Below are 24,720 nucleotides of genomic sequence, written 5' to 3' on the forward strand. Positions count from 1 at the left end.
AATCTGCATGAGTGCACTGCAGCTGGCAAATCACTTTTCTGAAACGTACATCATTAGGATGGCGTCAGGCAATTTCATCAGCTCTGACTGTTAACATCAAGCAAACAATCGCATAACTATCTCAGATCCTGGCTCAGAGCAAATATCAATATCTTACAATCTGGATATGCATGACGGAAAAAGAGAAGGCTGAAATACAGAGCAACTTGGAAAAATAAAATATTTTATTTTTAGAATAAAGGAAAAAAGTGAGATCAAGTTTAATGGTACATACTTAGAATAATCATAACAGAAAGAAATAGTGATAACCAAGAGTAATCATATGAAGTGAGGATGCAAAGATCCAGCTTTACAGCAGCTTTGATTCAGTTTTGCACCGCTTATGTTTTGGTGGTGAACAGTTTGTAAACATGGCAGCAGAACTTGGCGTTCTTTTGTTCAATATGAACAATCGTGTCTTTGTCGAAGAACACCTCGTTTTTATTTGTCTGAAACAAAAGAGAAGAGCACACATTAATCCACATCCAGACTACTCGCCCTGATGTTTGCATACTCATGTCAAGTTACTCACCTCATCCCAGGTTTCAATCAAATCGATCGTCCGCAGTAATTGTCCGGTCTGGTTGTCATGGAGTTGGATGCACGCTCTTCCTTCTCCCTCCTCGCCATTGGTTACCACGATTGCCAAAAGGTCAAGCTCATCCTCATATTCCACCATTCGGAAAGTCTGCATAATCAAAAGGCCGTTGTGAATTAAGTGCTATGTACCATGTTCTCTTTAATGAACAGCTCTACTTGCCTGCAGTGTTTAAACCTGAAAGCTTATCAATGAAATTCTTCAGAGGACATTACCCAACACATATCTCACCTGAGGAAATGTGTAAGGACAATTAAATGTATAAAAATCAATTGAGCTGCCATCCTGAATATTCTGCACTTTAAATAAATATGCAGGTTTTTTTTTTTATTCTTCTAAAAATATTTTGGCGCACACAAAAGAGGCTTTGGCTTTCCCCCAGGAAATGGAAACTCCCACTGGCTCTCTGCCTTATGTTACATGGAGACCAATTTAGGTTACATACATACTCACCTCCAAAGGCCCATTTTGAGCCAGGAAACCTCTGAAAGGTGTTTTTAAGGACAGAGGCTCTTGTATGATGACTGAATTCGACTTAAGATCCTCATTCATTTTGAATTTTTATCACTGAGCTGTAAATCTATTTAAGCCTGGTGGGGTGTTGACAATACCTCATCAGCGTCTTACAGCTGATTGGGGAAGAAAAAACTGTTTTGCATGAAAATTCAGCTGCAAAGAGAAATAAACCCTGCATCAGTTTGCTAGTTTTAGCTGCAGATTTGCAGTATTAAGAGGTATTTACAGGAGAGGAAGTGTAGGCAGGATTGAGTCATGTCTGCCATGATGGATAAAATTGTCAACGGAATTTTTTTTTTGTTTAGGTCTATTACAGAGGAAAAACTAATATATATCGCTTTTTGAATAAATAAGAAGAAAAAGATCTTATTTATATTAAGAAACAAATATATATATATAAATATAACTAAATAAATAATAAAAATGTTGATATTGTGTTTGCTTCTTGGTTTAAATAAGAGAACAACCTAATCCGGATTTGTGGATCTGTTTTGTCATCCAAACCCTCGGGGCATGCAAGGGACTTTGGGGGATGTCTCGTGGTGTCTGGCTTCAAAAATGACGGCAGCAGACGGTCTGCTTGTTCTGGCATGCTGTGAATTCTTGATTGGGATATTGGGAGTTTTTAGATTTTGTCAACACCTTTCTGTTTTTATGGTGAGGCAAGCCACAACATCCTACAGGAGGAGCCTACCGGTGTACTCCAGAGGGGTATGTATGCTCTGTCATAGTGCATCAAGTCACTCAAGTAATTAACAAGAATGTCAGGACCCTTACTGCATTGTAAGAGGAATAAAAATATTATTCACTTCCTGTCACAATCATATATTGGTATTTAAGTTAGTAATTTAATTAGATCCTATTTTTACCTTTTGAGATGGGTCATCATCCAGTTGTTGAAATCTTTTTTTTACTGTGCGGCCTGATGAGGTCACAGTGACTTGGGAGATAGGCTACAAGAGATGGAAAGCATAAACTTTACATTTTCTGAAATTATAAACTATACGCATACAATTCACCTCTATAGGAGACTTCCATCTCTGTTGTAGCCAGGCTGATTTATTGTAAAAGGCTGATCCATCGCAGGTCAATTACATTTATTCAGAAAGCAAAGGACAGCAACTAAAAATCTCAAGCAAATAAATTTTACACTTACATTGTTTCGGTGAGTTTTCAGGGAGAAATCCTCAACGACCTTAGATGGCAGAGCACTGTTCAGTTCACCGAGGATTTTTAGGACACTGGAATATAAAAAAACCAAAACACAAATATTGTACAATAAGTATATTTGGCAAATAAGATAATATGATGATGTTAAATAAATACCGGAGCACTCACTTTATGGTGACAGGTCCCACATGGATAATTCTTCCTGAATCATCAGGATGAAAGAAGATCCCGTCGTTCTCAAGAGAGTAGGAGTCCATCTCTTGTACTCCGTTTGTTGCCTAATTTAATAAAATCAGAAAGCAAAAGATGCAGATTTCTTACAGTTTCTAATTAGCACACAACTTAAAGGCTCTTTCCATCAGGTCTGTTTTCTTGACAAAAAGGTCAAGATGCAAAGAGCAGGTGAGAAAGACAGGAAGTCAGATACAACAAAAAAAACAACAGTGCAGAACATTGTAACAGACCCACGACTAACACAATCCCAAGGTTACATTAGTGGACAGTCTAAGCCTATGTCCACACGTACATGGGTATTTTTGAAAAGATTTTATGATTCTATCCGTTTGGGCCTTTCATCCACATGTAAATGGCGTTTTGTGTCACTGAAAAAAGAGATTTTTTTAAAACTCCTGCCAGCGTGAAGATTTTCGAAAACTCACTTTTTGCATTTAGGCGACGATGAAAACGGAGATTTACTCACGCAACGTCAAAGGTGTGCACCGTTTTTGATGTCACGCTGTGCGCCACGTTATTGTTTACACGAAATTAATTTCTATAATGGCGGACATAGACAAAATACTATTGCTGTTAATCTGACTATCTGCATTTTTTACACTCTTACATATACAGGCGCAGTTTCTGTCCCTTCATTTAGAAAGACAGAGGCGTCAGAGTGAACTTCGGATGTGGTTTCTACATTTAACACAGACGCTTTCACAACCCAAATCCAGATGTTGGTTTTGAATAAATTTAACTTTCAGGGTCCATTTTTAAGCTTTTCCAGCACATTACTAGAAAAAAGAAAAAAAAGAATGCATGTTCCGCTTATCATCACCTCAGTAAGGCCAAGTAAAAATGAAAACAAATCATTTTAGCTTGACTTAAATGTCCTTTGTTCCACTTTTGTTAAAACATAGAAAACTGCACCAAAGACAAATACTGAAAAAGGAAATGGTGCACTATGCATATAGTGTACAAACTCAAAAAACAAATTTCTCTTAAAAATTAAAATTACAAATGTGAACAAATCAACTTGTTAAAGATATTCATCTCCACTTGAACAAAAACAACCCCACAAAAGAAGAAAACTGCACCAAACGCTCCAATAATACACAGCAAGGCCAAATTAATAAGTCTTCTCATCAGATATTGATGCTTCTTTCTAATGTGACACAAAAAAAGGAGACAGATGTTTGTTATTTTAACTAGTTAAGCACCTACACCCCCAAAAATGGGGGCAAAAGGGAGGAGATCACGTTTAATCGATTATAACACGAGGTCAGAAATATAAGTGCTGACATGAGTAGTGTCCACAGAAACCTCTGAATCTCAGCTAAAAACTCATGTAAACCATGTCTACAAACACCAAACAAAGCAAAGACACCAGACAGTTAAAAGAGCAGTTACGTCACCATGAATCTGTGGACAGGTAATATCCATATTTTGATTTATGATTTTCTGGAGTTAAATGTGAACCGAAGCATATTTTCAAACGTGTTATATGCTATAAAATACTTTTAAAAATTAGGTGAGGGAAATAAAAAATCATTTTTTCTATGTTTGAGTCACAGTAACTTTGACATAGTAACATCTGCAGTAATATTTACAGCTCTGATGACATCTCACCAGTGTTAGCTTTATTTTGACACCAAGACTGTTTACACAGAGTTTGTAATTGCAGAGAAATACATTTATTTTGGTCATTTCCTTTTCAAGCAGGAAGCTCACCCTTCTTGGTATACCCTTTAGATGAATACAGAGTTTTTAATTAAATACATATTCTTTAAATAATGTTCCCTTTTAGAAAAAGTAGGATAATTAAAAAAAACAAAACATTTATTATAGCTCTGTCACGTAGAAAAAAACCTGTCTTTTTTCTGTGGTCTGTTATATAACATTAGGGGTGTTCGTGGCAATTAACTTTTTAATCGACTAAGCGGGTCAAGTAAGAAACACTTAAATATTAAGTTACATTTGAAAACTGTTTAAAAAAAAACATATCCCCATTCCACATTCCAAAATGTCATGTGACAATCTGATTGGCTTAGGAGTGATGATGTCACAAGGATGTCACAAGGATGTCACAAGGATGTCACAATGATCCTTTGAAGTTTTTCTATAAATAGGGGTGAGGAACAGCAATTTTCAGTTCGTTTCTTCGCAGCCTTTGTGTTTGCAGCCTTCAAACGTTCACTACAGAAAAATTTGGAAACCTCTCAGAGTCATCGGATACAAACGCCAACATGTATCCAAGATTACGGCAACCAAGACAAAAAGATTTCGCCGCCTCTCCTTCCACGCGTGGCCGGCCAATTTCTCCAAATGGCCTCTTATCCACCCAAAGGGCATTACAGGAGAGTAGGAATGAAAACAACCATCTCCAGAACAAAATTCGACAAATTGAAGAAGAAAAACGTCACCTGGAGAAGAAGTGCTTACAGATGGAAGCACAAAACAAACACCTGGAAGAAACACTACAGCGCCAGCCCGACATCAACATTATTAATGAGGGCTGGGGGATCAAGTTTGCTCAAGCCAGAGAGCAGATTGTATCCCTCATCAAAGAAAACAAGAAAAAGAGCGCTGAAGTTAAAGAAATGTCCGAGCAGCTTCAAGGCAGGAAAGCGACGATTGATAAAATGGAGTGGGATCTGCAATACATGGACCAAATGAATCACCTGCTCCAAAGAAAGCTTGATGAAGCTGAAGAAAAAAATAAAGAAGTCCTCCAACAGAAGGAACAACAGGACACAAAGCAAAAAGACCTGCAGCGCGAGCTCCAAGGCATGCAGGAAAAGTACAGAATGGTGAAGGCAGAGTTGGAACAAACATTGGTCCAAAATAAAGACCTCCTTCAAGAGAAAGAGCAACAGAAAGAAAGACTGCCAGAAGAAAAGTGCATTATCAAGGACTTTGAGAGTAAAAATCAAAAGTTGCAAGGATTCTGTGATGAACTGAAGGTCAAAACAAGTGAGCTGGAGGGAGAAAAGGAAAGACTAGAAAAACGATGCTCACACATGCAGAAAAAGATTGATCACATGGCCAAAAACAACTCAGAGCTCATTAAGGGGATATTGTTGGAATTCAACAACTTGAAGCGGGAAAACACAGAAATGCAGGCCCAAAAGCAAAAACAAGACAAAACGCATGAGGACCTGCAGTGTACGCTCCGCGATATCCAGAAAAGAAATGAGCAGCTAGAAGGCCTGCACAAAGAAGATCAAGTGAGAAATGCAGACCTGCAGAAGGCAAAGCTGACACAGGAGGCAACATCCAAAGACCTCAAAGAAAAGCTTAAAGAAACACAAGCAACATTAGAACAGGTGGAACAAACATGCAAGAAACTTGAGAGGCAAAACACAGAAACCATCGATGAGTTGAGAACCCTCATCCTGGACAAAAAGGCGCTCGTGGAAAAGTCCATGAAAAAGAAGAAAAGATTCTTCAGCTTTTTCCGGTAGAGGGACAATACTGCTTCTTCAACTGATGTAGCCTCGTCTTGCTCCACCTCTGTTCACCCCCCCAACCAGTCCCGGCAGTTGACTGCCCCCTCCTGAGCCTGGTTCTGCCGGAGGTTTCTGCCCGTTTAAAGGCAGTTTTTCCTCCCCACTGTCGCCTAGTGCTTGCTCAGAGGGGATTGTTGGGGTTTTCTCTCCTCTACCTTGTTTCTTTATTTACTTGTTAACTTTTTGCTCTTACCTCATTTAACCTTGTTTCGTTATTTACTTGTTAACTTTTTGCTCTTACTTCATTTAACCTTGTTTCGTTATTTACTTGTTACTTTTGACTTACTCTTTACCTTGTTCGTTATTACTTGTTAACTTTTGAACTTACTTCGTTTTACCTTGTTTCGTTATTTACTTGCTTGTTTAACTTTTTTTTCAACTTATCTAACAAAATAAAACAGTTGAATTTATCCTTTGAGTATTGTTCATCTATTCTTTACAGAGTTTTTCCAAAACACTTTCAAACATTCAGATCTGTCTTTCATTTTCTTCTTGAAACCTCATGAACGGTGAACTAAAAACTCTGGAACATGGTTTGAAACACTGAAATTGTTTCAGCTGAAACTGGCAAAGTCATACGTGCGTGTGTGAGTGTCACAGGTGATATGGTGTCACTAGTCCGGTCATCATGTTTAGGCTCATTCACTCCAGAATTATTTAGGCCAAATCTTTAAAACAGTGTCACTGCACACACATTTCAATCACACAAATGCAGGATTAATTATTTGCAGTATCTTCTCTGATTTATTATGAGAATGTCACGCCTGATCATTTGCGCCCACAACATCAAAAATGGGGGCAAAAGGGAGGAGACCACGTTTAATCGATTATAACATGAGGTCAGAAATATAAGTGCTGACATGAGTAGTGTCCACAGAAACCTCTGAATCTCAGCTAAAAACTCATGTAAACCATGTCTACAAACACCAAACAAAGCAAAGACACCAGACAGTTAAAAGAGCAGTTACTGCACCATGAATCTGTGGACAGGTAATATCCATATTTTGATTTATGATTTTCTGGAGTTAAATGTGAACCGAAGCATATTTTCAAACGTGTTATATGCTATAAAATACTTTTAAAAATTAGGTGAGGGAAATAAAAAATCATTTTTTCTATGTTTGAGTCACAGTAACTTTGACATAGTAACATCTGCAGTAATATTTACAGCTCTGATGACATCTCACCAGTGTTAGCTTTATTTTGACACCAAGACTGTTTACACAGAGTTTGTAATTGCAGAGAAATACATTTATTTTGGTCATTTCCTTTTCAAGCAGGAAGCTCACCCTTCTTGGTATACCCTTTAGATGAATACAGAGTTTTTAATTAAATACATATTCTTTAAATAATGTTCCCTTTTAGAAAAAGTAGGATAATTAAAAAAAACAAAACATTTATTATAGCTCTGTCACGTAGAAAAAAACCTGTCTTTTTTCTGTGGTCTGTTATATAACATTAGGGGTGTTCGTGGCAATTAACTTTTTAATCGACTAAGCGGGTCAAGTAAGAAACACTTAAATATTAAGTTACATTTGAAAACTGTTTAAAAAAAAACATATCCCCATTCCACATTCCAAAATGTCATGTGACAATCTGATTGGCTTAGGAGTGATGATGTCACAAGGATGTCACAAGGATGTCACAAGGATGTCACAATGATCCTTTGAAGTTTTTCTATAAATAGGGGTGAGGAACAGCAATTTTCAGTTCGTTTCTTCGCAGCCTTTGTGTTTGCAGCCTTCAAACGTTCACTACAGAAAAATTTGGAAACCTCTCAGAGTCATCGGATACAAACGCCAACATGTATCCAAGATTACGGCAACCAAGACAAAAAGATTTCGCCGCCTCTCCTTCCACGCGTGGCCGGCCAATTTCTCCAAATGGCCTCTTATCCAACAAAGGGCATTACAGGAGAGTAGGAATGAAAACAACCATCTCCAGAACAAAATTCGACAAATTGAAGAAGAAAAACGTCACCTGGAGAAGAAGTGCTTACAGATGGAAGCACAAAACAAACACCTGGAAGAAACACTACAGCGCCAGCCCGACATCAACATTATTAATGAGGGCTGGGGGATCAAGTTTGCTCAAGCCAGAGAGCAGATTGTATCCCTCATCAAAGAAAACAAGAAAAAGAGCGCTGAAGTTAAAGAAATGTCCGAGCAGCTTCAAGGCAGGAAAGCGACGATTGATAAAATGGAGTGGGATCTGCAATACATGGACCAAATGAATCACCTGCTCCAAAGAAAGCTTGATGAAGCTGAAGAAAAAAATAAAGAAGTCCTCCAACAGAAGGAACAACAGGACACAAAGCAAAAAGACCTGCAGCGCGAGCTCCAAGGCATGCAGGAAAAGTACAGAATGGTGAAGGCAGAGTTGGAACAAACATTGGTCCAAAATAAAGACCTCCTTCAAGAGAAAGAGCAACAGAAAGAAAGACTGCCAGAAGAAAAGTGCATTATCAAGGACTTTGAGAGTAAAAATCAAAAGTTGCAAGGATTCTGTGATGAACTGAAGGTCAAAACAAGTGAGCTGGAGGGAGAAAAGGAAAGACTAGAAAAACGATGCTCACACATGCAGAAAAAGATTGATCACATGGCCAAAAACAACTCAGAGCTCATTAAGGGGATATTGTTGGAATTCAACAACTTGAAGCGGGAAAACACAGAAATGCAGGCCCAAAAGCAAAAACAAGACAAAACGCATGAGGACCTGCAGTGTACGCTCCGCGATATCCAGAAAAGAAATGAGCAGCTAGAAGGCCTGCACAAAGAAGATCAAGTGAGAAATGCAGACCTGCAGAAGGCAAAGCTGACACAGGAGGCAACATCCAAAGACCTCAAAGAAAAGCTTAAAGAAACACAAGCAACATTAGAACAGGTGGAACAAACATGCAAGAAACTTGAGAGGCAAAACACAGAAACCATCGATGAGTTGAGAACCCTCATCCTGGACAAAAAGGCGCTCGTGGAAAAGTCCATGAAAAAGAAGAAAAGATTCTTCAGCTTTTTCCGGTAGAGGGACAATACTGCTTCTTCAACTGATGTAGCCTCGTCTTGCTCCACCTCTGTTCACCCCCCCAACCAGTCCCGGCAGTTGACTGCCCCCTCCTGAGCCTGGTTCTGCCGGAGGTTTCTGCCCGTTTAAAGGCAGTTTTTCCTCCCCACTGTCGCCTAGTGCTTGCTCAGAGGGGATTGTTGGGGTTTTCTCTCCTCTACCTTGTTTCTTTATTTACTTGTTAACTTTTTGCTCTTACCTCATTTAACCTTGTTTCGTTATTTACTTGTTAACTTTTTGCTCTTACTTCATTTAACCTTGTTTCGTTATTTACTTGTTAACTTTTTGAACTTACTTCGTTTTACCTTGTTTCGTTATTTACTTGCTTGTTTAACTTTTTTTTCAACTTATCTAACAAAATAAAACAGTTGAATTTATCCTTTGAGTATTGTTCATCTATTCTTTACAGAGTTTTTCCAAAACACTTTCAAACATTCAGATCTGTCTTTCATTTTCTTCTTGAAACCTCATGAACGGTGAACTAAAAACTCTGGAACATGGTTTGAAACACTGAAATTGTTTCAGCTGAAACTGGCAAAGTCATACGTGCGTGTGTGAGTGTCACAGGTGATATGGTGTCACTAGTCCGGTCATCATGTTTAGGCTCATTCACTCCAGAATTATTTAGGCCAAATCTTTAAAACAGTGTCACTGCACACACATTTCAATCACACAAATGCAGGATTAATTATTTGCAGTATCTTCTCTGATTTATTATGAGAATGTCACGCCTGATCATTTGCGCCCACAACATCAAAAATGGGGGCAAAAGGGAGGAGACCACGTTTAATCGATTATAACACGAGGTCAGAAATACAGTGGGGCAAAAAAGTATTTAGTCAGCCACCGATTGTGCAAGTTCCCCCACTTAAAATGATGACAGAGGTCAGTAATTTGCACCAGAGGTACACTTCAACTGTGAGAGACAGAATGTGAAAAAAAAAAAATCCATGAATCCACATGGTAGGATTTGTAAAGAATTTATTTTCCACCCTAATTTACGAATAAGTATTTGGTCATCTCAAACAAGGAAAATCTCTGGCTCTCACAGACCTGTAACGTCTTCTGTAAGAAGCTTTTCTGTCCCCCACTCGTTACCTGTATGAATGGCACCTGTTTGAACTCATCTGTATAAAAGACACCTGTCCACAGCCTCAAACAGTCAGACTCCAAACTCCGCCATGGCCAAGACCAAAGAGCTTTCGAAGGACACCAGGAAAAGTATTGTAGACCTGCACCAGACTGGGAAGAGTGAATCTACAATAGGCAAGCAGCTTGGTGTGAAAAAAAATCAACTGTGGGAGCAATCATCAGAAAATGGAAGACATACAAGACCACTGATAATCTCCCTCGATCTGGGGCTCCACGCAAGATCTCATCCCGTGGGGTCAAGATGATCATGAGAACGGTGAGCAAAGATCCCAGAACCACACGGGGGGACCTGGTGAATGACCTGCAGAGAGCTGGGACCAAGATGATACAGCAGAGGATTGGGAGAATGTCATGTGGTCAGATGAAACCAAAGTAGAACTTTTTGGTATAAACTCAACTCGTTGTGTTTGGAGGAAGAAGAATACTGAGTTGCATCCCAAGAACACCATACCTACTGTGAAGCATGGGGGTGGAAACATCATGCTATGGGGCTGTTTTTCTGCCAAGGGGACAGGACGACTGATCTGTGTTAAGGACAGAATGAATGGGGCCATGTATCGTGAAATTTTGAGCCAAAACCTCCTTCCATCAGTGAGAACTTTGAAGATGAAACGAGGCTGGGTCTTCCAACATGACAATGATCCAAAACACACCGCCCGGGCAACAAAGGAGTGGCTCCGTAAGAAGCATTTGAAAGTCCTGGAGTGGCCTAGCCAGTCTCCAGACCTCAACCCCATAGAAAATCTGTGGCGGGAGTTGAAAGTCCGTGTTGCTCGGCAACAGCCCCAAAACATCACTGCTCTCGAGAAGATCTGCATGGAGGAATGGGCCAAAATACCAGCTACTGTGTGTGCAAACCTGGTAAAGACCTATAGTAAACATTTGACCTCTGTTATTGCCAACAAAGGTTATGTTACAAAGTATTGAGTTGTATTTTGTTATTGACCAAATACTTATTTTCCACCCTGATTTACGAATAAATTCTTTACAAATCCTACCATGTGGATTCATGGATTTTTTTTTTCACATTCTGTCTCTCACAGTTGAAGTGTACCTCTGGTGCAAATTACTGACCTCTGTCATCATTTTAGGTGGGGGAACTTGCACAATCGGTGGCTGACTAAATACTTTTTTGCCCCACTGTATAAGTGCTGACATGAGTAGTGTCCACAGAAACCTCTGAATCTCAGCTAAAAGCTCATGTAAACCATGTCTACAAACACCAAACAAAGAGCAAAGACACCAGACAGTTAAAAGAGCAGTTACTGCACCATGAATCTGTGGACAGGTAATATCCATATTTTGATTTATGATTTTCTGGAGTTAAATGGGAACCAAAGAATATTTTCAAAGGTGTTATATGCTATAAAATACTTTAAAATTAGGCAAGGGATATAAAAAAAAACAAATCTAATTTTTCTATGTTTGAGTCACAGCAACTTTGACATAGTAACATCCGCAGTATTATTCACATCTCTGATGACATCTCACAAGTGTTAGCTTTATTTTGATTTTATTTGACACCAATACTGCTTACACAGAGTTTGTAATTGCAGAGAAATACTCCAGTTTTTTGGTCATTTAATTTTCGAGCGGAAAATTTTCACTCAGAAAACCCCTGGGGGCCAAACAGCACTTGTTTGTGCTTTGGATTTTGTAAGTGTTTTGGATTTTGTAAGTGTTTTGGATTTTGTACGTGTTTTGTCTCTAGGGGCCACCGTATGCAAGGCAGCCCAGGTAGAGAAATTTTGCTTTTAGACTCATTTTATTTCTTTATCTGATAAGAAAACTATTCGGTCAGATAGTTATTTGTGGTGAAATTAATACAGTTTCATGCACATTTAAGCACCACATCTGAAATTCAAGCACTTTTCAAACCTTGAAAAGTCTATATTAAAATTAAAGGATTCCAAGCACCGATACAAACCCCGTCTACAGAACAGACAAAATACTGTCTTTAGTTATTAACATTTGAAATGATGAAGGCACTTGAAAATGTCACTTGAAAAGTAACACAAAATTATCTGCCTTTCCAGAGAAACAAAAACTTTTCAGAACTACTTAAGGTTTTGTGAGGTTACAAAACCCTGTTTAGTCTTTCCCTCCCAGGCTTCTAAATTTCTGATTGGCCAACATTTGGCTTTTAGAGTTTCCATGTGAAGGAAGATATTTTTTAAAACTGCACGTGTGGACAGGATTAAAAAAAGAAGAAGAAGAAAATCTCTGTTTTCAAAGATACCATTATACGTATGGACGCAGCCTAAACTACATTTTGGAGGCTGAACTGGAACTGGAAACCTCCCTTATCTTTACCAACTGACAATCTGATATCCATTCCACTTCATACTACAGGGAGTGCAGAATTATTAGGCAAGTTGTATTTTTAAGGAATAATTTTATTATTGAACAACAACCATGTTCTCAATGAACCCAAAAAACTCATTAATATCAAAGCTGAATGTTTTTGGAAGTAGTTTTTAGTTTGTTTTTAGTTTTAGCTATTTTAGGGGGATAGCTGTGTGTGCAGGTGACTATTACTGTGCATAATTATTAGGCAACTTAACAAAAAACAAATATATACCCATTTCAATTATTTATTTTTACCAGTGAAACCAATATAACATCTCCACATTCACAAATATACATTTCTGACATTCAAAAACAAAACAAAAACAAATCAGCGACCAATATAGCCACCTTTCTTTGCAAGGACACTCAAAAGCCTGCCATCCATGGATTCTGTCAGTGTTTGATCTGTTCACCATCAACATTGCGTGCAGCAGCAACCACAGCCTCCCAGACACTGTTCAGAGAGGTGTACTGTTTTCCCTCCTTGTAAATCTCACATTTGATGATGGACCACAGGTTCTCAATGGGGTTCAGATCAGGTGAACAAGGAGGCCATGTCATTAGTTTTTCTTCTTTTATACCCTTTCTTGCCAGAGAACGCTGTGGAGTACTTGGACGCGTGTGATGGAGCATTGTCCTGCATGAAAATCATGTTTTTCTTGAAGGATGCAGACTTCTTCCTGTACCACTGCTTGAAGAAGGTGTCTTCCAGAAACTGGCAGTAGGACTGGGAGTTGAACTTGACTCCATCCTCAACCCGAAAAGGCCCCACAAGCTCATCTTTGATGATACCAGCCCAAACCAGTACTCCACCTCCACCTTGCTGGCGTCTGAGTCGGACTGGAGCTCTCTGCCCTTTACCAATCCAGCCACGGGCCCATCCATCTGGCCCATCAAGACTCACTCTCATTTCATCAGTCCATAAAACCTTAGAAAAACCAGTCTTGAGATATTTCTTGGCCCAGTCTTGACGTTTCAGCCTGTGTGTCTTGTTCAGTGGTGGTCGTCTTTCAGCCTTTCTTACCTTGGCCATGTCTCTGAGTATTGCACACCTTGTGCTTTTGGGCACTCCAGTGATGTTGCAGCTCTGAAATATGGCCAAACTGGTGGCAAGTGGCATCTTGGCAGCTGCACGCTTGACTTTTCTCAGTTCATGGGCAGTTATTTTGCGCCTTGGTTTTCCACACGCTTCTTGCGACCCTGTTGACTATTTTGAATGAAACGCTTGATTGTTCGATGATCACGCTTCAGAAGCTTTGCAATTTTGAGACTGCTGCATCCCTCTGCAAGATATCTCACTATTTTTGACTTTTCTGAGCCTGTCAAGTCCTTCTTTTGACCCATTTTGCCAAAGGAAAGGACGTTGCCTAATAATTATGCACACCTGATATAGGGTGTTGATGTCATTAGACCACACCCCTTCTCATTACAGAGATGCACATCACCTAATATGCTTAATTGGTAGTAGGCTTTCGAGCCTATACAGCTTGGAGTAAGACAACATGCATGAAGAGGATGATGTGGACAAAATACTCATTTGCCTAATAATTATGCACTCCCTGTATAAAGAGTGTTATACCCCCCTTTGATTCTCCTGTTTTCTATTTAAGTATGTGTGGTATTTTCCACATGAACAACTCAGTGGAGAGATTATGTGAAAATAATCTGATACAATGTCATGGCTTCTCAATGGGAGAGAAGGCAGAGTTTAGAGATCAGCACAAAGGTAGTATTGTGAGGTGATTACAGGTTTAGTTCGCTCCTGCTCTGTCCACTGACTGAATAGGAAAACTGTCAAAAACATTTGGAGCCCTTCTTACAATGACAACTCACCAGGGTCTGACAAATTTAGCAACAGCTCATTCTACCACAAACTGACTTATTACTGTCATGTTTTACTCAAAGTACAACCATAACTAAAAGGTAATAATGAGGTAAATTTATAGTTGATGAGGAATTTTTAAATATACCATAGTGCCGTCCTTGAGTGAGCAGATGTGGTAGGTCCCCTCGTCTTTTTTACGAGGCGGTGTGTAAATGTAGTGCCATGGGTTTCCTCCAATCTGAACACTGTTTTCAGCACAAGAGACCTTGAAAAGTACAGGAGGGCAATCTGTGCAATGAGAAAGGAAAAACAAACATTATACTTGCTTTGTGAAGCAAAACATTCTTGATTAGAGTGGCTATCACTCTGTGACCCCTGGAACAGCAGCAGAAGAAAGCTGCTGCGGCAAATAGGGATGTTAATAAACAGAACCAAATATGTTTAATATCATGTTCATATCAAGCACCATATTTTACATGATTCACAGTTCACAGCCTTGAAGAAGTCATTTCAGGTCCCTTACAGCTCGATTTAAGACAACTTTCTTCGTATTAGCTGCCTCACAAAAATGGCTTTATTAGTTATTTGAAGCTATGCATGTACTCAACTTTAAGCACTTATACCACTGGTTCTTTAAAAAAAAACAAAACCAACCTGTGATTTGAATATTTAACGGGATACCAAACGGTGCATCTCCGACTGTTTTGCCACCAAGAAGAGGACTCTGCTTTCCAAGTGTTAGCTTCTCTGTCAGGTACTGAAAACAAAGAAAATGTTCATCATGTTCTTACATCCCAAAGACGTAAGAAGCAAGCTAAGCAGAATGATAATAAAACACTTTCTATTAAAAAAAAAATCACATCAAATTGGTAAATGGCCTGTATTTGTAAAGCGCTTTACTAGTCCTAAAGGACCCCAAAGCGTAGGCAGTAGGCAAAGGGTGAAGTGTCTTGCCCAAGGACACAACGACCGAGACTGTCCAAGCCGGGGCTCGAATCAGCAACCTTCCGATTACAAGGCGAACTCCCCACTCTTGAGCCACGATCGCCCCTGATGCAAATTCTGATGCATTCACTGATGTCTAAATAAACACAGACTTACTCTTTGGACAATGTGCTCGAAGCTGTACATTTTCACTGACTTATTGCTGTAATACAGTGCAAGGACACCTTGAACCAGATCAGCACCTATGACACCATTTCCAAACACCTACAAGAAAAACAAAACAAAAAAAAACTTTAAATGAAAAAACCTCCAAAAAATGTACATTTGAAAAAATGTAAACTGTATTTAAAAAAACAAGCAAACAAACAAAAAACTTACTTTTTTATTGATCTCCATAACACCAATAACTTCCAATGGGAAAACGTGAAAAATAGCGATGTGCATCACTGTATTCTGAGTGATACCTGCCTGTGGGATAAATCAGAAAAAAGGTCACGTCTCCATCTCCTCTCTTCATTTTTATAGGACTTACAGAAAAATAAATAATTAATAAACTTTCTAGTTGCACAAACAATAAATTACTACTACTACTACTAATAATAATAATAGTAATAATAACAACAACAACCTTCTGATTTGAAACCAACAACCACAAGATGAAAAAAAGAATAATCCTTAAATCTAAAGAATATAAAAAAAATGAAATGATAACAGGAGTCACGTATAGCTAGTGACAGCTATGTTTAATTTAAATATAACATTAACTTATTATTGACTTTCTCTTACAAGACACAAATACTTTAAATACATGTATTCACTTTACCTGTCTGGCTAAAGGTGTTTCCTTGTTTTGAACAGATTTAACATATAATGTCTCTTGAGAAACATCCCAGCCAAGATATCTACAAGATAACAACAAGCTATAAAACTAAAATGGCTTTAAAATGAACCAAATCTAAAAATACTTTCCACTCAAAGGACACTGAAATCAGAACCGTAGAGATACCTGAACTTATAGTTTGGAGAGAGGTAAACTCTCTGCAGTTCTTCTCCTGTTTCAGCTGAAAGGCGAATTAGCCAGTTATTGGCCGTCAAAGCCAAGAGGCTTGGTTTATGATCAGATGGAGAAGATAAGGATTTTTCCTTTGGATGAGAACAAAAAAAAAAAAAAAGAGGTAACACAACAGTCTGAAATTTTCTATCTGAGCAACACCCAGTTTATAAATGTTTACTTACAACTGGGCTGTGACACATCAATGTATCTTCAATTTTCTCCTGTTTGGACCTCGTTGGCAGTTTGTACAAAATCTGAGGCTCAACATGAACACTGAAACACATATACAAAATATAAAACATAAGCAGCTTGTCAGTGTTATTGGGCATACACAACACTTTCCTACTTCAATTAAAGCTCCTTAGATCATCTGCTCCTCTGTATCCTACATCACTGTTTCGCAAAAGCAACAATTTCTGACGAAGTTAAAATGACACAATGGGTTTTATTTTAATTGTACACATTTACATTAAATATCATGGCCCACCTGTTTTCACATTATTCATCAGACATCTATACTTTTCCCTGCCAGATAAGATAAGACAAAAAATATTCAATATCTTCCACTGCTTTAAATGGTTTTCCACATTTTTTTTTTAAAAAACTCATCAACTTGCTACGCTGTTACACCCATCTCCCTTTCATTCACAGGCATGTATTCTGATTTGCATTCCTCTTCTCTCCAGAGCATACCTCAACCTTTCCAGGCTCTTTCACCTGATCCCTACTCTCACTACAGACAATAATATTTAATACACTCAAGTAAAAGCTTTAAAACATTATATATCCATTACGTAAGTGATTAAAGAGGTGATGATTTTCATTTGGCTCTGGCTATATCTCTTAAGTGGGTGCCAAATAAATTTATATTACACGCCAGTGTAATATGAACACTTCATATTAAAAAAAAAAATTTTGTATAGGTAGATTTTTAACAACTCATTTTTAATAGTGTATATGACCAGTGGAGGATTACTTTAACGTACCAAAATAGTCCTGTGTATATTTTGGCATGTATACGTGTTTAAAAACTGAAGCTAATTAAAGTTAGGACCCCATACTCACCAGCTGTAGCAGTGCTGGTAGTTTTCAAAGTATAGTTTGCAATTTTCGTACATTACTGTGGATTTTGAGGTCTTGCTCCATACTTTCGTGAAAGTCCGGTTTTCCTACAATATGGCAACAATAATTAATATGGGAAAACACCAACTGAAAGCAGTAACACTACAAACTGTAACATTACCTGAAGGAGAATACCTCTCAGGATCTTCAAATTATGTCTGATTAAAGTCCCAGTATTCCCAAGACCCGTGCTCCTCCGGCTCAGCAGTTCAGCTGCGTTAGCGCTCCCCTTTCTCTGCTGTGGCGCCATCTGCAGGTGGTACGTTTTCCTACTGGGGGCTGCTAGCAGCATGACTAGATCGACTGACTGAAGTGACCACCAGCCCACCCAGAGCGAGGTAAGCACCGTATGGTTTTGTAGTCCAGCACGCTACAGCTGTTTTCTAGGCTTCATGTTTTCAACGCCGTCGCGACCTCACACGTCCAATGACTAACATGAAAAGTTAACAGCTAGCTTAGGTTAGCGTGAGCTAAGGAACCTCGACATGTCGCCAACTTCGTCCAAAAGTTTTGTTTGCTATATGACCCAGAGGAACTGCTCGGAGGTTGCATGGAGGGTTAAATATAATTGTTAGGGTTAAGTTGGCGAGCATTGCTTTCGCCTGTCGACTGGGGTTGTGTTGTTAGTTAGCCGCTAACTCTATTAGCACCCCATCCCTCTCCATGTTTTCACACGCGTCTTCTTCTACGGCACAATAGCGCGCTCGCTGTCCCGCTGTAGCGCACCCATTCGTCTGCACGTACCCTGACCAGAGATACACTTAAAAATCAGCTGCATCCTTTAGTTCCGTTTTTATTTGCAGTAATAGTCCGATTCTATATTTTAGGAATTATTATTCAAACTATATAGCTTTTTTTAAGCATTTGAGCGGTGTTAGCTAAACATATTTGTCTGTGTGTATGTGTATTTACGGTAATCATTTATTTATTTTATTTCTGTTTTGTTTTTCCTGTATTAAATTTGAGCTAATGTACTTTAAAGAGTCACGCTAACGTATTATACTAGGTTCTTTTTTAAGGATTTCGTTGCATTGTATTTAAATGTTTATGTATTCTTGACTTTTGTTTTCTTTTACTATTCTACTACTTTGAGCTCATTGTAGTTTAGTTAGCTTTGGGGATTTTTAAAAAAACCAAAATGCATGCATTTTCTATTTTCAGGACATTTCCCAGCTTTCAGGGCAAAAGAAGAGTTTATCGTATTCTGTTATTTTATTTACATGTATGTATTAACATTAAATAGACATTTAAATAGACTACAGCCTGTACATACTTATAGTTATAGAATATTCACAACATACTTCATACCGTGCACATTATAACATACCATAATAGACCCATTTCTGTAATATACTCACATATCTATATTATTGCTAATATATATTGTAATATATCTATATCACTAAAGCACTTCTGGATGGATGCAAACTGCATTTCGTTGCCCTGTACCTGTGCATGTGCAATGACAATAAAGTTGAATTCTATTCTATTCTATTCTATTCTATTCTATTTGGATGGTGTCTTTAGGGGTCACGACAGCAGCTCATTTGTCTCCATCTCACCCTATCCTTAGTATTCTCTTCTGTAACAGCAACCCTGTGCATTTCCTCCTTCACTACATTTATCAGTCTTCTTTGTGGTCTTCCTTTGTGTCAGCTCCATCTTCAGCGTCCTTCGATGCTAGTATCCCTCCCCTGCATGACATAGATATTGCTTCCACTAGTCTTTTTAGGCAGCGATGTACTGACCAGGGATTGTTGTATGTATTTAAACCTATGTGCACTTTTACAGAGTGAATGAATAAAGTGAAGAGGTTCTCTGTAGCCAAAGTGGCTGCAGTTTTCATCAGATTCTCTATGAGGTTAAAGAGCAGTGACAGTAGACCTTCAGCTCCACTGGGTTCACGGATTCTGACCAGTCCTGATGACATCTTCAAGCACAACATGTGGTAAGTGATGCGACTTTAATGAATATGTGTAAAAGTTGCGTTTATTATTCCACATAATAAGAAGACACCATGTAGCTTGTATATTGTATATGTGTTATATATAATGGTAAATGGCCTGCATTTGTATAGCGCTTTACTTAGTCCCTAAGGACCCCAAAGCGCTTCACACTACATTCAGTCATTCATACACACATTTACACACTGGTGATGGCAAACAACATTGTAGCCACAGCTGCCCTGGGGCGCATGACAGAGGCGAGGCTGCCGGACACTGGTGCCACCGGGCCCTCTGACCACCACCAGTATACTAATAATATACTATAATATATAATAATTTACAATCTAAAATATAGGTCACAGGATTTCATGACATTAAAGCTAATTATAACAAATTAAATTGTGAGTCATTATAGTTAAATTGATATATTAACATTCAGGAGTTGCTTTAGTAATGTTTTTCATGTTAGGGATCATGTGCAATGGACAGAGGAGGACAAGGAAAATGCACGGCAGAAGGCGGAGGAAAATTCCACTGTACGACTTCCTTTAAACGAACAAGGCAAGAATAAAATATTTTAACACATTTAATTAGATTTTTGGGAATTACATGGAAACAAAAATGATGAAAAAGTTCTTGAATTCTGTCCTTGCAGGTAAATTTGTTACAGCAGCTTGCCAGTACTGGGACATGTTTTATGAGATTCACCAGGACAAGTTCTTCAAAGATCGCAGGTGGCTGTTTTTAGAATTCCCAGAGCTGCTGCCTTCAGGTGAAAGAGGCCAGAGCACAAACACGTGTCACAGTCATCAGCAAGCAGCCATTCAACTATGTAGTGCATCCAGATTGGACACCGAAACCGGAAAACATCAACGGTGCAATCCCATTGACCATCACAGGAATACAGACACCTTTAACTTTCAGGAGTCCTGTCAACAAGCTGCACGAGGAACGAATGAAGCTGCTGTGGATGATTCTGTTTTTCCTGGACAACGTGCATCCTTCAGGATCCTGGAGGTTTTTAAAAGTGTTAATATACTCTGTTTTTGTTTTAATTTTTTATACAGGATGTGCATGTTATATTATTGCAACACAGATAATGTTAAATAACTGCTTTGCATTTTCTTCTGTTCACAGGTTGGATGTGGAGTTGGTAACAGTGTGTTTCCTATTGTAAATAACATCAAGTAAGTCAAAATGTTTCTCTTTAATGAATGATCATACAGATGTTTAGTATTTGATTGTCTCTATTGTCATCTCTGTTGTTGACTGAGAGCAGAGCATACACATAGAACACAGTGGAAATTTCTCTGTGAAGTAGTTGTGTTATCACCTACATTAGAAAAAACAATTAAGACACTTGTAAAAAAATATGTGTTGAGCCACAAAATCACTTTGTTAGTGTTTTACAAGTACTTGTGGTTGTAATGTGATGATTCCCAGTTGTTAAACTGTTTGTTTTCTTCCACAGAGAAACAGACTCATTTTTATACTGTTGTGACTTCTCGCCACGTGCCATTCAGCTGGTTAAGGTTAGCATCTGTTTCGTATGAAAATATAAAGTGTATACTGTATTATAATAATAATTTAGTCATCTACAAAATATTGCCGTCCCTTAAATGTTTTGGGAAATAATTTAATTTCAACAGCTGATTTTTATCTATAAATAAAATGTCTTTATCATAAATTTCTACCTAGACAGACACAGAATAGATAAATATGACATCATGTGCAGAAATATAGCAGAAGAAAAAAAAACATCACTGTTACATATCTCCACATTAAATAAATCTCACACATAGAAAACAATGTTAGTAATGTAAAGAAGATGGCATTCATATACACTCGCTAGCCAATTTGTAAGGTACACCTATTTAACTGTTTGTTAACTGATCCACTGGGATTTTCCCACACAACCATCTTTAGCTAGGATAGGCTCCAGGCTATCCTAGTCCTGAATTGGACAAGAGGAAGGATGGATGAATGGACGGATCATCTTTAGGGTTTACAGAGAGTCGTCTGAAAAGGAGAAAACATCCACTGAGTGGCAGTTATTTGGGTGAAAATGTCTTCTTGATGCTGTCAGACAAGAATGACCAGACTGCTTCAAGGCAATAAGAGGGTTCATGAGAAAATGTCTCAGAACTGTACATGAGCTGCAACACCAATGTGATAATGACATGCTTAATAGATATAATCTAACTTATTTTCCTTGTGTAGAACCACCCAGACTATGACGACTCGGTGTGCCACGCCTTCGTCCATGACATTTGTGACAAAATGGCCACCTTCCCATTTCCTCCTCAGAGCCTGGATGTTATTCTGGCAGTATTTGTGCTCTCTTCCATTCATCCAGAGCGGTAGGTGAGGTTTAGAGTACAGAGATGGGAGACCCTAATGTCATTTATCACCTGCCAGCCAGCCCCTCCCCCTCCACAACCTTCATAACCATCCCATTGCCCAGCCTTTGTCTGAATGTCATTACAAACCCCAGTTTGAAATGGAAATATTAAACCATACAGTTAAGTGCAAGATATTGAATATTCTGTGGTTTGCTTGACACTAAAAGTATAGATGAATTTGGGAAACATATGCATACATACTTGGATTAAGCTAATACAAATGCACTGCTGACTGAAGTCAGTTGTATCTCAGTGAATGCATTTCTCCTTGGCCTATATTTTACCGATGGCTGCAAGGATCACTTTATCTGCAAGCCTGCTGCATTATAACATAATTTATCCAATAACTAAATTTTATTGACAGCTTGCAAGACGTTGTGAACCATCTGTCTGCATACCTGAAACATGGTGGTGTGCTCCTTTTCCGTGATTATGGGAGATACGACTTCTCACAACTCCGTTTTAAGAAAGGTAAGCCTCCCGATATGCCCGTTGTATCATTTTACCCTAATTTCTTATATATATTCTTAATAAATCTTTGTCTGTGTGTGAGATTCTCCTTTTTAAACAAATTCTTTGTCATTTCATCTCTGACAACCAGGACGGTGTCTATCAGAAAATTTCTACACACGCGGAGATGGAACCTGTGTTTATTTTTTCACAAAAGGTATTTCTACGTATGGGTGTGGGTGTTGACACCCCTATTCTGATCAGTGCTATGATACAAGTTTGTGGTGTTTACAAAGATGGAATTTACATTTATTGGTGAATGGTTAAATATATGCATTATCTCAGATAAAACTCAATTCCAAAATTGGTAAAAAAGAAAACGAATGTATAAAAAAACAGCTTCACAGTAATGCACACAAAACCGTGTTTTCTGTTGTGATGGCTTTCTTGGCAGAAAGAGAACCTGGACTAAAATTTTGGTTCCTGACTGTTGTGTTTTATGTTTTACAGAGGAGGTTCATGATTTGTTTTCCAAAGCTGGACTGGAAGAAATTCAGAATCTAGAGGATAGACGACTGCAAGTGAACCGAGGAAAGAAAGTAGTAATGCGCCGGGTGTGGATGCAGAGCAAGTACAGAAAACCGTATCCACCTTCAACCTCTTAGCATCCCACCATGCACAGATCTAACTAGAATTGTGTATTTTTCATACTTTTATACTTAAACTGGTTTATTTGGGCCTAGTAATAACTGTTTTTTGGAGGCAGCTGGGGGTAAAATATATAAAACTCAATAAAAACCAGTAAACAGGTGTTTGGTGTTTTCTACTTTATTACTCATTATATTCATATTTAGATACTGACACAATGTTGTTAAGTCCAGGTGGGCTCGGGTACATGAACCATGCACTAGATGTTTTAAGGCCACTGTAAGAATGATTGACAGGAGATTACGTTCCATTATTCAGTAAGGCACATAAGCCACTTCAAGCCACTTTTTGTAAGAGAGAAGCAAATTAGCGGTTGCACTGATGTGTTGCCTGAATATATGCTTAGCTGTGTTTATTGATGCTGATTTATCTGCAGATAAGCTGCAAAACTGATTCGACCTCACTGCCATAAAGAACATTTCAGGAAGTCATTCCCACTGTTCTAAGACATACATTGAGCAAATTAGAACTAGTGAATCTTCTCGGACGAGAGATTTAACATCTTCAAGAATTTTAAAGGAGTCCAGTCGCTTTCTTTCCAATCGCCTTGGATTCCCATGACCTGGATGACTCTACATGGATATTCCTGTTATTCTTTATGAAATTGTACAACAGCTCTTGTTTTTGTGAGCGGAGAACACATCCGACGCACACCAGGACACATGATTACATGCATATTTCTGTTCCAAACCTCCTTGCTGCTGTTTCTTAAGTGTACAGTGCACATGTTATTTGTTATGTCATTTCCACCACTGTTTGCTACAATTTGCTTTTGCATGATCTCAGTCTTTTATCTTTTTTCTTTATATTAACTTAATTATCCGATTTCAAACTTTTTGCACTGCTTTACATATTAAAGCCTTCAGTATTGGTCTATGGTACTTTTAATATTGTTTTATTTTTTGTAGATTATGCTATTTTGATTTTTTTTTTGTTCTTTTGTAACAATAAAATCTGGCAAGCTAGCTATCAGCAGTGCTGTGAAGAAGTATTTGTCCCTTCTAATGTCTTAGTTTGCATATTAGTAGTGGTTAAAATTAGCAAGAAAGAAATTGTTTTAAAACATGTAATCGTTACTAAACTGAAATACTCAAATTTATGATCAAATATATGGAATTTATTTACCAGCAGTGGAGAAAAAATGTGAGGGGGAGCTAAGTTAAAATTTCAAGTTATTATCTCAAAATTTCAACTTACAAAGTATCTAAAAGTTTTGCCTTACTTCTGACTAACTGGAAATGTCAAGATACTTTACTCAAAAGTTTGAGATAACTAAAAATGTCAAAATATTAACTCGGAGTTTTGAATTACAAGTTGATTTTTAATAACATAAACAAGCTTCCATATCAACCCATTAACCCTTCCAAAAGTAAGCTTTTTTTCTTAATTACTATTTCAGAATTTTTAGTTTCCATCATAATTTTGACGGAATAAATTTTTTTTAATTTGATTTCTTGAAACTTTTTTTGTTTTGGACGTCAGAATCACAACTTAACCCTTACTCTAATTTATGCCTGAGAGTAGAAAATAAAAATTATTGCATTGTATCTAACTATTAATCTGAGTATTTTTATAATTATTATGTTAACTTTCAAGCGTTTTATGTATTTATTTATTTTAATTCTTAATTAAATGAAATAGTTTATGTATTTATTGAAA

At 38.0% G+C, this 24,720-nt stretch overlaps 4 protein-coding genes and 1 long non-coding RNA gene across 5 annotated transcripts; 3 read left to right on the top strand and 2 right to left on the bottom strand.

Annotated features, from left to right (window-relative positions):
• Positions 1-202: 202 nt before the first annotated feature.
• Positions 203-17,868, bottom strand: dcaf17 (ddb1 and cul4 associated factor 17). The gene is made up of 14 exons (XM_040028118.1): positions 17,677-17,868; positions 17,499-17,602; positions 16,616-16,706; positions 16,386-16,522; positions 16,203-16,281; positions 15,758-15,847; positions 15,536-15,643; positions 15,089-15,191; positions 14,580-14,722; positions 2,492-2,601; positions 2,310-2,394; positions 2,023-2,106; positions 572-727; positions 203-488 (listed from the first exon to the last, which is right to left on the bottom strand). Exons 1-14 carry the CDS (start codon positions 17,845-17,847, stop codon positions 381-383), a joined length of 1,569 nt encoding a protein of 522 aa, XP_039884052.1. The 5' UTR covers positions 17,848-17,868; the 3' UTR covers positions 203-380.
• Positions 3,774-6,311, top strand: LOC120731213 (cingulin-like). The gene has a single exon (XM_040028119.1). The coding sequence runs from the start codon at positions 4,786-4,788 to the stop codon at positions 6,001-6,003; it is 1,218 nt and encodes a 405-aa protein (XP_039884053.1). The 5' UTR covers positions 3,774-4,785; the 3' UTR covers positions 6,004-6,311.
• LOC120731217 lies at positions 6,353-10,012 on the bottom strand. Its single transcript, XR_005695315.1, has 2 exons — positions 9,270-10,012; positions 6,353-6,386 (listed from the first exon to the last, which is right to left on the bottom strand). It is a non-coding gene; the product is annotated as an uncharacterized LOC120731217 (long non-coding RNA).
• On the top strand, positions 7,706-9,275 carry LOC120731215 (paramyosin-like). The gene has a single exon (XM_040028122.1). The coding sequence runs from the start codon at positions 8,050-8,052 to the stop codon at positions 9,067-9,069; it is 1,020 nt and encodes a 339-aa protein (XP_039884056.1). The 5' UTR covers positions 7,706-8,049; the 3' UTR covers positions 9,070-9,275.
• mettl8 (methyltransferase like 8) lies at positions 17,779-24,401 on the top strand. The gene is made up of 10 exons (XM_040028120.1): positions 17,779-17,893; positions 19,347-19,503; positions 19,971-20,062; positions 20,157-20,518; positions 20,639-20,688; positions 20,973-21,033; positions 21,722-21,861; positions 22,268-22,374; positions 22,505-22,570; positions 22,864-24,401. Exons 2-10 carry the CDS (start codon positions 19,352-19,354, stop codon positions 23,016-23,018), a joined length of 1,185 nt encoding a protein of 394 aa, XP_039884054.1. The 5' UTR covers positions 17,779-17,893; positions 19,347-19,351; the 3' UTR covers positions 23,019-24,401.
• The last annotated feature ends 319 nt before the right edge of the window (positions 24,402-24,720 follow it).

The sequence above is a fragment of the Simochromis diagramma genome, unplaced genomic scaffold (genome assembly GCF_900408965.1).
Source record: "Simochromis diagramma unplaced genomic scaffold, fSimDia1.1 OVJJ01000343.1, whole genome shotgun sequence".
Classification (NCBI taxonomy): domain Eukaryota; kingdom Metazoa; phylum Chordata; class Actinopteri; order Cichliformes; family Cichlidae; genus Simochromis; species Simochromis diagramma.